Source organism: Tauraco erythrolophus, chromosome 11, assembly GCF_009769465.1.
Source record: "Tauraco erythrolophus isolate bTauEry1 chromosome 11, bTauEry1.pri, whole genome shotgun sequence".
Classification (NCBI taxonomy): Eukaryota; Metazoa; Chordata; class Aves; order Musophagiformes; family Musophagidae; genus Tauraco; species Tauraco erythrolophus.
The window spans coordinates 19477961-19491030 of record NC_141475.1 but is presented as its reverse complement, the minus strand read 5'-3'; the positions used below and the strand labels follow the sequence as shown (position 1 = coordinate 19491030).

Sequence of the window (13070 nt, the reverse complement as noted above, 5' to 3'; positions counted from 1 at the left end):
CTTCGGAGGGGCACAGCAGGGGCTTCCCTTGCCTGCCCCATGTCCCATCCAAGCCTGGCTTGCTACAGCGTGTTGCAGGGCTGGGGCCGCGGCCGAGGGGCGGCACAGGGGCTGCACGCTGAAGCCGGCACCCCGGTCCCAGCTGCGGTAGAGGTTCCGCCCAGATAAGGACGCGGCCTAAAGGCTGTAAATTACCGGCAGCGAGTGACAGGCCGGTGCAAACCACCAGCCGGCAGGGCAGGCGGGGGCAGCCCAGGCTGAAGCCGGGCGCGCCGCTCCTCCTGCTCCGCGCCCCGGCAGACCCTACCGCCCCGGCCGCCGCCGCTCCGCCTCCGCCAACCGGGCAGCGCCCTGCGGCAGCGCCTGCGGCGGGACGGGGGGGCGGAACCGAGATCACCCTCCGCCTCCTCCTCCGCGCAGCTCGGCGCCAGGTCCCTCGGCTTTGCGTGCTGCTGTCCGGGCAGGGAGCAGGGTCCTTCTTCCCACCCCAACGTTCGCTCGGGGCGGGGGGGTCCCGTCCTCCCCGCGCTGCGGGGGGTGCGCGGTACTGCACTGCATTGCGCTGCACTGCACCGCGCGCGCTGCGCTAAGTTGCAATACGTTGCACCACGCTGCGGTTGCATTGCAGCGCGCTGCGTTGCACTGCTGCCGTGCCGAGCCGTGCCGTGCGGCGCGGCGCGTACCGCCCCGGCGCCAGCAGCCCACCCCGGCGGCTCACGCCGGCCGGCGGCGAACGTTCCAGACCCCCCACGCTGCGGCACGAGCGGCGGGAAGAGAGTGGGCGGGGCACGGCTGGAAGGGGGGGGGACACCAAACAGCGTTTGCCCTCGCGGTGCCTTCTGGGAAATGTAGTTCTCCAGACGGCACCAGCGGGCGGGCGGCGCTGAGGCGCGGACTACATTTCCCGTGGGGCGCCCCGCGGGAACGGCCGCTGCAGTCCCCGCCCTCTCCCCCGCGCAGGCGCAGCGGGGACGCCGGAACCGCTATAAGGGATGTTGTTTGGTTTCGCGGCCGCTGAGTGGGGAAGCCGCAGCGGGGGTAGTCGCCGGGCGGAGGTGAGCGGGGCTGCCCCGCCCGTTACCGGGGGCGGGTGCTGAGGTGCGGGGTGGGAAGCGACCCTTTGTGGGGGTGAGGGGGCCGCCGCGCGGCTGAGGCGACGGCTTTGCCGCCCCCGTTCTTGTGAGGAGGCCGGCCGAGCAGATCCCCTCAGTGAGGAGGGCTGCGCTGTGCCCACCGAGAGCTCGGGGCCATCGCTGTCCGTCCCAGCCTGCCTGGGGTCGGGAGAATTTGTCTCGGAGCCGGGAGGGCCTCTCTTGTTTACGCCGGTGCGGCGGAGGCACGAGGGGAGAGAGGGAGGGAGGGAGGGAGAGACGGGCTCCCCCCCCTCCCCCCCCGGGTTGCTTGGGGGCGGCAGGTCGGGAGGCTGGCTCGCATCCCTGCTGCAGGAGGGATGGAGAGCCAGCAGGGTGCAGCAGCCCGGGACCTGCTGCTCTGCAGCATCCTCGCCCGGTGCTGGCACGGCCCGAGGTGTGGAGGGGGAGCAGCACCGAGCGGTGCGGCGTGGGGGCGGCCGGTGCGCTGGGGCTGGCTGCTGAGGAAGGAAGGAGGCTGTTCCTGGGGGCGGCGGAGGGATGGCAGCCCCGCGCATCGAGCCGAGCCTGCTGATGCGGATTCTGGCTAATGTAACTTGATCAGGCTTCTGCCACCGCGTTAGTTTAAAGCAAGTGGCAGAACGCAATAAAGCAGAGTGATAAAACAAAGTCTTGCAGTGGGAGGTGATTTTATTTTCCGGACTCTGATTCAACCTCTGACCTTACAGTGCAATTTGATAGGTTGAGGGAAAACCTGCAGCACTGAAGATGCTACTCCTTCATGTACATGTTCATAATTAATGACAGCTCAAGCCTATGGAGAAAGTGAATATATTTTTGCCTAGAGTGTGTATGTAATGACTAGTTTTATCATATGATATCTCTAGAGAGACCAGTTTTGCAAAACTTTGCACTGGTAAGTTGTTGTGTGTGCACAACTTTAGATGCTAACAAGATTTCAGGGATTTGACCTTCTAAGTCAAGTTTCTCAAGGTTTCAACTAAATACTGTAGTTAATACTTTAATCTGTCAGATTGCATAATTGTATTTCAGAGTTCTAAGGGAGGAAACATGGTAGTACTCAGGTACATTGAGAATCATTGTACTATTTAGTTACCTCAGGGTATGTTCAAACTAGTTCGGAAGTTTAGTCTTGTGTGGGTTTCTAAAGTCATGTTATTACAGTCCTGTTGTAATAAAATTATTTCGCAATTGCTTTCTGATTTTTGTTTCAAAAATAAACTTTAAATACTTGACTGAAAGTAACTGGTGTGCTGGGTATAGGATATAATGAAGTGGAATTTAATTATTTTTCAGATATTTGAGGTGAAAATACACGTGTAAACCCTGGCGTTTACAGAAGATGAAAGACATCGACATAGGAAAAGAGTACATTATACCCAGTCCTGGGTATAGAAGTGTGAGGGAGAGAGCCAACTCGGTGCAGCATGAAGAGCAGGAAGGGTCAAAATTTCAGCATGCTAAGCATAAGGTCAGTTTATTTTTTGTTTTTTTGTCTTGCAGTCTCTGCTTATTGGATCACATACAGCAGCAATCTTTTTGCTGTGCCAGCTTTAATATAGATTCACTGCATTGAAGGTCAAAAATGAATATTCCCATTTGTTTGGAAGAGGTCATTCCAAGGGGTGCTGTAGCTATCTTAATAACAAGTCTCAGCACTTATTAAGCATTTTTCACCTTCAAATGTGACTTTTTGTGACAAATGTGACATTTGAACAAAATAGACTTTTCTAGTATTCAGATCTTGATATGAGTCCAGGAAATGTTTTAAGGTCTTATACTTAAGAGAATTATTATAACCAAGTAAGAACAATGAAGAGCTCAGCACAAATCATGCACCATTCAGTGCTGACAGCTGAAAAAAACTCTTAATCATGCCATGTTTTTCTCAAGGATTAATTCTCTAAAGCAGATGTTTTGCTTGCTCTAATAGCAAGACTTTTCCTTTTTCCCTCGGATGGAAGTAATCTGTATTGAATACTGTTTCTTGTGCATCTGTGTATTTAACATAGTGAGGTGCTGTCATAATTAATTCTGGTTTAATTTGAGAGCTGGATCTTGAAATAACCACTGACTTGGAGCTTGCATGTCATTGTTCTGAGCTTTGAATTTTTAGAGCTTGTTCTCATTGGAAGGAGTATGTAGACCAAGTGCTGTAGGGCAAAAAAATATGCTCAGATAAATGGAAACACCCACACTGGTGAAAGAAATGGTCTGAAACTAATAACCTGTGCCAGTTGAAGATGATTATAAGTATTAGCTGCTCTGAGTGCTAGCACTGAAATATTTTCTTGTGTGTCCTGTTGTTAGCTTTTTCTGAAGTACTAATGTACCACTTTCTGTAGCCAAACAAATTTAAAATGAATGCTGCCTATGTCTGATTTTTATAATGTGAAGGTGCTTGCAAATGTGTTGTGTGGCATTCCGTATAGATTGCCTGTGACAGCCCTGGTGTGAGAGGATTGGAAATAGGGGAGCTCACCATACTTGTATGGAAGAATTGTGAAGACTTATTTTTTTAAAAGGCTTAGATTTTGCTGCACTATATGAACACTGAGATACTGTGTACTTCAGATAAGGCTTACCTTGTTTCACTGGGGCCCAAAGGGTTTTCCCAGGTGATTATGTGGGCTCGCAGTGCTGCATTGCTATTTTTTTAGATTGGAGTGCTCTGCTCTGCAGCAGCGCAGCTTGTACTTGCGGGCCCTGCAGCTCCTGGTGTCCCTACAGGCTCTATGACTCAGCAGACTACTCATGACGGTGTTTGGAGGAAGGTGGAGTGTCTGATTGCATTAGAGCAGGCACTGATGCAGAACTAAGAGCCCTCTGGAGTTACAGTGCAGCTTCTTAATGGCATTTATTATGTTGATGTCATGAGCTTGCTATCCACTGTACACCATCCAGTTGCAAATCTGCTGTGTCAAATTAGTGGTGACAACAGCGATGCCATCGGAGGGACAGCGTTGTTCCCTGGCCAGTGGTGGTGAGTTACGCAGTAATCATAGCATCTTATCTCTGTCCGTTGGTCTGCATCATCTAATCATGTTGATGCCTGTTTTAACTTTTCAGGACAAAATTCTTGTTTTACCTCTAAACCTTTTAAATGAATGGAATAAATCGAATCAGTGTTTTTTTTTTCTGAAGACTGAAAGTAAGCTTAGTGCTGCATGTCTGCACAGTGTGGCATTAAAATCTCTAACTTTGAGGCAGCTCCAGGTTGGCTTAGCTCTGTTGCTGTAGTCTTGTTTACCCTTCCACTTGTACCATTTGATTTGCTGCCTATGTTAGTAGACCCAGGTAACTGGTTGCAAATCAAGGGTTCTGTAATACTTGTGGTTACTGATGCATGAAAACAGCTCACCCTGGTTCTTACCTAGAATTTTGTCTAGCTTGGTTGCTTTGAGTAGAGGAATGAGCCTAACTTACTTTGCTAATGGAATTGACTAGTTCTGACAGGTTACCCATTTTACTTGCTAGTTATCTTGTTCAGTATGCCAGGATTGAGTGGATTTCTAGCTCAAATGTTGGTTCCGTTTTCGTCTTGCTAGCCTTATAGCTTGGATGTATACAATCCATAAACACAAACAACTCTGAACTTGTTGCTGCATGTCAGTGAGATTAAATCCTGCTTACTTGCAAAATATTGAGGTTAAGTAAAAGGAGCTGTTTTCATAACACCTTCTGAATGTGTTCATGTACCACACTTCTTCCTTTCTAGTTGAAACAAGCTCTGATTTCAACCACATTCTTGGCCTTACCACTTGTTGGGATGCTTTGTAATGTTGGTAACCTCTCTGCCTGTTACAAAAGGGTAGAAGCTGTAGCTCAGCTGTTGAGAAAAAGGTGTTTCAAAAGGAGAGGGGACTGTGTCCTCTGCTGCTTTATCCTTTATGAAATTTGGTATTGGATCAGATGCACAAGCTGGCTCATTGGGCGCATGTTGGTACAGCTGGTGATGGAACGCAAGGGAGGGCTGATGTGGTGAGGAAGGGCAGGACCACAGCAGTTCGGATGGAGGGATTAAGCTGTAGTTGAACTCTTGTCATTTGGACAACAGAGTCCAGTGCAACATCAACAGAGATTTTTGGGACTCCGTTTTCTACAAGAAATTCTAGCTCAGGATTTGAACTAGCTTGACCAGAAAATGACCAAGCTGTGTGTGTCATCTGTATTTCAAGTGACAAGCTGCAAGCAGATTGAGGCTGTTATTTCACCATTAAGTTCAGATAATTGTGGAATGCAGGTTTGGGACTTTTTTGCAGCGGAATTATACTGCATGAGGTAGACTTCTTGCTATCATGTTGCATCTGTACCTCATACCTGTAGAATGAGGTAGAACTGCACAGTTCACCTTGAAGAGGATACAGGAGCATGTTGCCTCTGGTAGTCAAGGACCACTGGTTAATGGACAGTGATGATGACCACTTCTGGCAGAGCTACAGGTACATTTGATGGATTGAAAACAGAATCATAGAATGGTTTGGGTTGGAAGGGACCTCAAAGATGATCTCGTTCCAACCCCCTTGCCATGGGCAGGGAAACCCTCCACTACACCAGGTTGCCCAAAGCCTCATCCAACCTGGCCTTGAACACTTCCAGGGATGGGGCATCTACAACTTCTCTGGGCAACCTGTTTCAGTACCTCACCACCTTCTAAGTGGAAAAATTTCTTCCTTATATCTAATCTAAATCTGCCCTCATTGATTTTCCTGTTGCCTGTATTTTGCTGTGTTTTTGTACATCCTTCTTAACATGAGGTGGATAAGACTAGTTGGTTGCCTGATCAAGATCTTTATAGGTGAAAGACCTATTTTACTACTGAGCCAAGGTCCCAGAGCCTTTTTGCATGTCTCTCCTTTTTGTTTTGGATAAAGGTTCTATTCGACTTTGTTCTTTCTGTCCTGAAACCTCCATACTGGTGTTGAGGTTTCCTGCTGAAAGGATGCTGTAAAGGGTGTTCATGACAATAATGAAAAAGAACTTGCAATTATTTCCTTAGAAGCTTCAACGCTGTTTGGTCACAGCCTGCAAGATCACTTCTTTGAAAGACAGGAGCTTTTCAAATAGGCTTTCTGGAGTCATAATTGAAATCATGCTGCAATATAAGTAGGTCTAATCCAGCATTTCCTGGTGTTTAACGGGAATGTTGCTATAGAAATTTGGACCTCTGAAACAGGCACTCTGGGACTGAAATTCAATAAATAATTTTTATTCAGCTTGTGAAAGGTTATGTTCACCTCATGAATAAGTTTCTGCAGTGTGTTCTTATAACAATTGATTTTCAAGTCTTTGTTGGTGTCCTTAATGTAGCTTACAAAACAGTGTTAACAACATGTTCCCAATGCATAGTACCCTACTAATTGGGCTTAATGTATGTGGGGGCATGGGTCTTCTGGATGAGAATAACTTGTAGGCGCACTTGCTGCCTGGCACTGTAGTCAGTAGTCTTCATCTGGAAGAAGCTGTGACATTACTAATGAATAAAAATTGAGATGTTTTGAAATATTGATTTGTACTTACACCTTTGGACTTTGGTTTTGGGATGCTTGTGTGCCCTTCAAGTTGTATCTGAAGTAATTGTTTTTCTCATGAAAGCAGTGTGTCCTGAGGAGGAGGGCAGATCCCATTGTGTCCATGAAAAATACTATAAAATGGCAGATGATTAAGAAATAGCTTTTTCTCAAAGTGGTTTCAGAATAGACTCTTCTCAAATGTAGACTTCATCTTTATTTGATGGAACAGCAGGCAAGTGAGTATTTTGCTCCCCTACCCCATTATGTTTGCAACAGCAGAAAAGGATGTAGAAGCAGCTTGTTCTCATGATACACAATGCTTATGAGAACTCAATTCTTGAAACTTGAGTCTCTAATTTAACAATGCTAGGGCACTGTCTGTTTAGCCTATATCTGGGGCTAAACAATAGCCAGCTGTTCTGTTACCCGATAATCCCTCCCCGCTTGAGAAGGGAATTGGGAAAAGGAAAGAAGACCTGTGGGTTAATAATTATTTAATAATTGAAATAAAATAAAAATGAAAATAGTAAAAAAATGAAAATAGTAATGATGACAGTATATATGGACAAGCAATGTACGGTGCAGCTGCTCACTGCTCCTTGGCCATTGTTCAGCCTATTCCTGGCCAGCAATCCCCATGCAGGAAAGTCCTGAAACCACAATCCCGGAAGAGAGAGAGAGTAGGCCTTAGGAGCAGAATGAGGAGTGAGACCTTCCAGGCTGTTGAGGAAGAGAGTGAGAGACAAGAGTGGGCAGAAGCCTGTTGCCAACAAACTTTCCCATTTATAGTGAGCATGATGTTGCATGGTATGGAATACTCATTTGCCAACTTAGATGTCAGTCACACTGGCCATGCGTCCCCCCGGTTATTGGATGTCTGGGTTGTTAGCAAAAAATGAGTTGAAGTCCTTGAGTACTACAGATATCTGCATACCATGGGTAGCTACAAACTAAATCAAAATGCCTTATCAACTCTGTTCCCACTGAATTGTGTGCTGCACGCTTTTTTAAAATGCAGTTTGCTTTAGAAATGCAGCTTCTCTGAACAGAAAATTGATTCTATGATTCTATCCCAGCAGAACCAGGACAGGCACTAATTTACAAATTGTACTCTGAGCTGTAATTGGTTCTGATCAGAATGTAGTGTTCAGGATTAGGTTCTTGCTGCTGAAGCATGATGACTGCATCTGCACCATCTGTGGTAAGCCTCAAGTGCAAATTGCTGCTTTGGAAGACACTGGGCAGTGTGGTACTATAGAGATTGCTTTAAACATGCAGGGAAAAATGTGTTGCTAACTTCAGCTGTCAGAAGCCCTACTAATACTCCTGTCCTTACCTTGATCTCTTATTTTTCAGATTGTCTCTGACAGCTTTTGCCAAAGACAGCAGAGAATGTGATCAGAACTTGCTGGAGCTCATGTAAATCCTTCAAGCACCAATAGCTTTGAAGTGATTTATCACTGTCTGACTGTCCAATAGTCAGATCAACTCTGCCTCTCAACCTCTCTGAAGCATCTGAAGTGTCTGAAGTAACTGTGCTCAGCAACATGTTCAAAAATAAGAACGTGAATATAGCCTGGGTACTAGTTAGTGCCTTGGCACTCTGTGCTCAGATCAGGCCTTCTAGACAACTTAACTCTAAACTCTTAGTTGTAACTCAAGCTGCTGGATGTCTCTCCGTTTTCCCAGAAGATTCCATATTTTCATAACCAAATAAGCACAGAACTTTAGGAATCACAGCTTGAGTAGGCTCTTAAGGGCTGGGAAGATACTGCTGTATGGCTGGCTCTGATTACAGCTAGAAGCTGCAGTAGTTGGAGCTGATGCCAGTGCTCACTGCATGAGGTGAAACAGCAATTGACTAGTTAGTCAAGATAACTGGCAAAGTGCTAGATTCATTTTAATTGCCACCCAGCTGAGCATCTTATCAGTGTTTGGCTATGTTAGGAGAGATGTGCAAGAGCAGAGGAAATCTGGATGTGTGTGTTCATGTATTTGTGAAACTTGTAACTGCTGCCATCATGCTCTGTATGGCTGCCCTTAGCAGCTCGAGGATCTCTTGTCCTCAACAAGAGGACAGAATACATGAAGTGCAGTCTTAGATATTTTATTTTCTCAGATCATAGCTACACAGAATGTGAGAAAGTACTCAGTTTTGGTAATGTTACTATAAAACATTCAACACTGACACAGGTGCAGATATTTAAAAAATCTGAATCCTTACAATTTAAATGTAGAATTAAAATTTCAGCTTTTGCAGTGTAGTGCATTTAGGTACCCTGAGTCTGACTGCAAGGAGGGACTTATTTCCTGGGGCAGTTACAGTAAAATTGAAACCTAATGCTATCAAACTTCATTGTTTCTATTGTCACTTAGCTCTTCTATGAAGCAGGAATGAAAACAGTGTTTGTCCAGTGATCTTTGGAAGCCTTTATATAAAAGGTTGTGCTAGGTGAGGCATGCTCTTCCACGCTTTGTGTTCTCTTGCTGCGAGCGAACTGCTGCAGCGTAAGGCCACTGATGCAGGGATTAGGTATGACACGTTCTGCTAAAATGAACCAGTTCCTGCTAACTAAACAGCCAGTGCATCAGATCTGTTACAGTGTTGGTAACATCAGCTCTGAAGGCTGAAAGTCTAATGCTGAAGTTGAGCAGCTGAAGTAGCAGGAAGTTGAGGTGATGATGACTAGCCTAGTTCTGTGGATGGTGCCTGTAAGATGCTGCATAGCCTCGCTCCCTTCATGGGTAAAGTCTCAATGGTGCATGGTGTATACTGTCGTAAGAACGGAGCGTGATGCAGAATCTAAAACTGGTAAAACTTGTGTAGTGCCTGAGTATGTGCAGTATGGTGCATAGAAACATACTGTGCTAATAAACCTCTAAAATTGAGGGGCTGGGGAATTTCTGTTCCAGAGCAATGATTTTCCTACAGTTTGTTATTCTAGAGTGTTTCTAATGAGTGAGCACCAGGAAACTGAAGTGTGTGTAGGCTGAGGCCCTCAGACAAAGAAAAGGTGCTGCTCGTACAGGCCACTGCAGGAGACTTCTGGGAAAAGGCAGCCACCATAATGTGTTATGCTGAGAGGAGGGAGATGGCAGGAAGGAGAGGGTAAATGGAGCCAAGGCCTTAAATATAAAGGAAGGTTAGAAATAGGGAATACATAAGCCCATATGCCGAAGGAGACTAAGGTAAACAATGCATGAAACTAAAGGGAAGCATCCCTCACACCCAGTTTCAGTGACTTGGCTGCTCTGACAGTGCCTAGAGTATCTGTGAGTATACCCTTGTTAAAAGCTGTAGAGAATTTTCCTGTTGTAATTTTGGTGATACTCAATCTTTAAGTAGTGCACAAGAAGGAAAGGAAGGAAGATGAAAAGCCTTTTGCCTTCCTTAGCACTTCTACTTTGGTTTACTGTTATGCCATCTGCAGGTGTTTAAGGGATGAGTAGGCAGTGCAGCTCTATCAGGAGCATGTGAAATGCTCTTGAGTTCAGTCTTCAACTATTGTTCTGATGATTCTGGTGGAAACTTCTTTGAAGAGTCTCAGAGTGATCAGCAGTGCTGAGACTCAGACATAAGTTCACATAATGAGTTCAAGAAGGCAGATCTAGACAAGTGAAGTGCCAACACTGAAGGCATGTTTTTCTCTAAATGTTAATTATTTTTACTTTTTCAAGTCAAATGGAAGCAGAACTTAACAGAACTACTGACAAGACAGATTTATCTTGGAAAACTTTGGACACAATTAGACTATGTGGAGGAGCAGACTCATGTTGCTTTCTAAAGATGCATGAATTCTGAGAACTGAATGGATTATCTTGGTTAGAATCATGGTCTGTCAAACTGTTTTACCATTGCACTCCTGCTACTGAAGGACTCAGTAACGTAGACAAGATCCTTGACTTGGTTGTTGGCGAATGTTTTGTGATGATTCTCTAACTACTCTGAAGAAGTGATCTTTACCTCGTCTTCCATATGTATGTACATATTGCCAGCTAAGAATGGAGTATATCCATCAACCAGCCATATATCAGAAGTTTGTCTGAAACTTGGAGGAGGGTTAACTGTATCTGAGAAGACTTACACTTAGTAATAGGAGGAACAAAAAGGCAAAATCCTTCACTGGGCAGAGATGTTCTCCAGAGGAATGTGGTGTTCTGGCTCATTCACAGCTTCCATTTAGTCAGCTGTCTTCTTTAGTGCACTGACCATCCTTTGTCTAAGTCTTAGCCACATGATAAAACCTCAGATCTGGCTGCTTGCCAGTATTGTCTTTGACTACTGTTGGTTGCTGTTCCATTGTCCAGAGCAGATTTGTAAGTCAGCCTGCTCATCACCAAAAGTGGGTAAGGAGCAGATAAACTGTTAGTGAAGGAAAGCTGGCAGCGTCTTCTCCACTGTAGTGTTCCGTATTGGTGTTGGAGGCATTCTGCCCTATGGTTGTCTCAGAAACTCGGTGTACAGTTATAGGAGTTTCCAGAAGGATTTAATGGATCTATCCAAACTGCTAGAGAACTTGAAATGAAGCAAAACTCACCCATATGCAGGGAGTTCTGATACCTTGAGACACTGAGACGGTTATTAGTTATTGAACATTCATATCCTAGTGCTAAGGAATAGACAGCTGTGGTCTGAACTGCACACTGAGCAGGCTGTTCTACAAACAAAATCTGTATTTCAGTCCTTTTTGAGGACTAAGGTTACAGTATTTCAAAGTCAACATGTTTGAAGCCCTGGGGTATTTACTTTGAGTTTGCTAGTTCATTTGCCATTTGATTTTTGACTGGAATGCCCCTTGCCTTTGGAAGTGTGTTGATGCAGGAGGATGAGTTGAATAAAAGGCTATTATATTAGCTTGGTAAATGCTGCAGTGTCAAGGCTTCTGCTGTCATTCACTGGTGGTTCCAGTCCACAGAAGTCTGAGTTTAAAGACTCCCTGGATATTCCTGGTGTTGTACTAAACTGACCTATGTAGCTTCTGTTGTGACCTAGCTTAGGCATGGCGTGAGTAAAGGATATTACTGGAAGAAGATGACCACCAGCATATGACAGGATGTGGCTCAGGATAGTGGAGCTTACCTGAGCCAAGTCAGGAGCCAAATCCTGAGCCTGTGCTGTGCAAGGTTGATCTACTTAGTGAGGAGTTAGTTTCTCAGCTTTGTGGTCAGAGCATATGTAAGGTGCTAATTCTGTAGGGCAATTTACAGTCAAGGCTGATTGTTATTTCCAATTCCACTGGAGTCTTTTGTTACTGTATTGATTACAAGATCATGAATACTGGTTTTAATGCAAAACAGGAGACATGGGTTCATGTATACCAGAAGCCTAAGCAGGTGTGCAGCTGCTAATCAGATGCATACACAGCAGCTACTGTTGCAAAATCCTAAAACGAACACTACATGCCAAACTGCATTTCTTGGACTGCAGGAATAAGTGGATTTGCCAGGGAAGAGTTTAGAATGTCTCACCTCAGTGCTGATACCTGCCAGAATTCAAGGGCAAGGTCAAATAAGCAATGTTCCTGGAAGAAACTAATATACCTGTCCTCAGCAAGGACTTTATGTGCATCAAGTAGAAGCACTCAATATATATATGACTAAAATATTCAGACTTATCACAAACATACATACCCTGATCTTGTTTGGTTACAGAGCCCTGATAGCTGTGCAAGCACTACTGGGAGGCTTCTGCGCTAATCTGAGAATGCATAAACTCAGGCTAGCTTTGAAACCATGACTCAAATGCTAATTCAGCTTCTGCTAATCCTGGTTCAGAAGAGCAACTGCAGAGGTATAATGAAGTCACACATGACTGTGTTAGAATGGATGACTGGACTTTAAGCTCTTGAGCCTCTGAACTCTTGTGGTAAGACAGAGCACACCTCTGAACAGCTAATTCTCTTTTCACTTAAGAGAAATATGGCACAGCTGCACTTATTCCTGCATTTGGATATATAGTTGGTGCTGTAAAGAGCTGTTTTTCCCTAAAGCAGAAGCTGGGAAGGCAGCAGAGACATGAGCTTTCATTTATATTCCATGTGTCGGGTGATACAAGAGAATGGAGACCCTGACTTCTTGGCTTGGTTCATTGCAGCAATCCTACAAGCTGTATCCATAATTTCTAGGCATCTGAAGCTATCTGGTGGTCTCAGACATCTTGGTGCTGTGTGAGGTCAGCTCTGCTGTCTGTAGTTTGCAATCAATGCATGTAGGTATCTTAAGAGTCAGTCTCCTTCCCCACACCCATTGTCTGTGATCTAGCCCAGTGCCTGTTCCTTGTTGTCCTGACTTCAGGGAGACAGCTGGTGTGGACGGACGATACACCAAACTAGTCTTAAATAAGCTGATGTTCTAATCAGGCAGGGTATTGCAAAGCATTCTAGCTGCAGAGTAGGCTGGGAGTCTAATGCTGCAAATCCCTCTGTTAATACTTTTGTAGGTTGTG

General features: G+C 45.4%; 1 protein-coding gene across 5 annotated transcripts in view; it reads left to right on the top strand.

Annotated features, from left to right (window-relative positions):
* The first annotated feature begins 980 nt into the window (after positions 1–980).
* The window catches only part of ABCC5 (ATP binding cassette subfamily C member 5), a 53346-nt gene continuing 41256 nt past the window's right edge, over positions 981–13070 (top strand). For all 5 annotated transcript variants that reach the window (XR_015222401.1, XM_086618250.1, XM_086618248.1 and 2 more), the window contains exons 1-2: positions 981–1055; positions 2409–2583. Coding sequence is in view for 4 of the 5 variants with exons in the window: in XM_086618250.1 (XP_086474376.1) it covers positions 2455–2583 (129 nt within the window). In the remaining variant the exon portion in view is untranslated. The remainder of the gene's footprint in view (positions 1056–2408; positions 2584–13070) is intronic.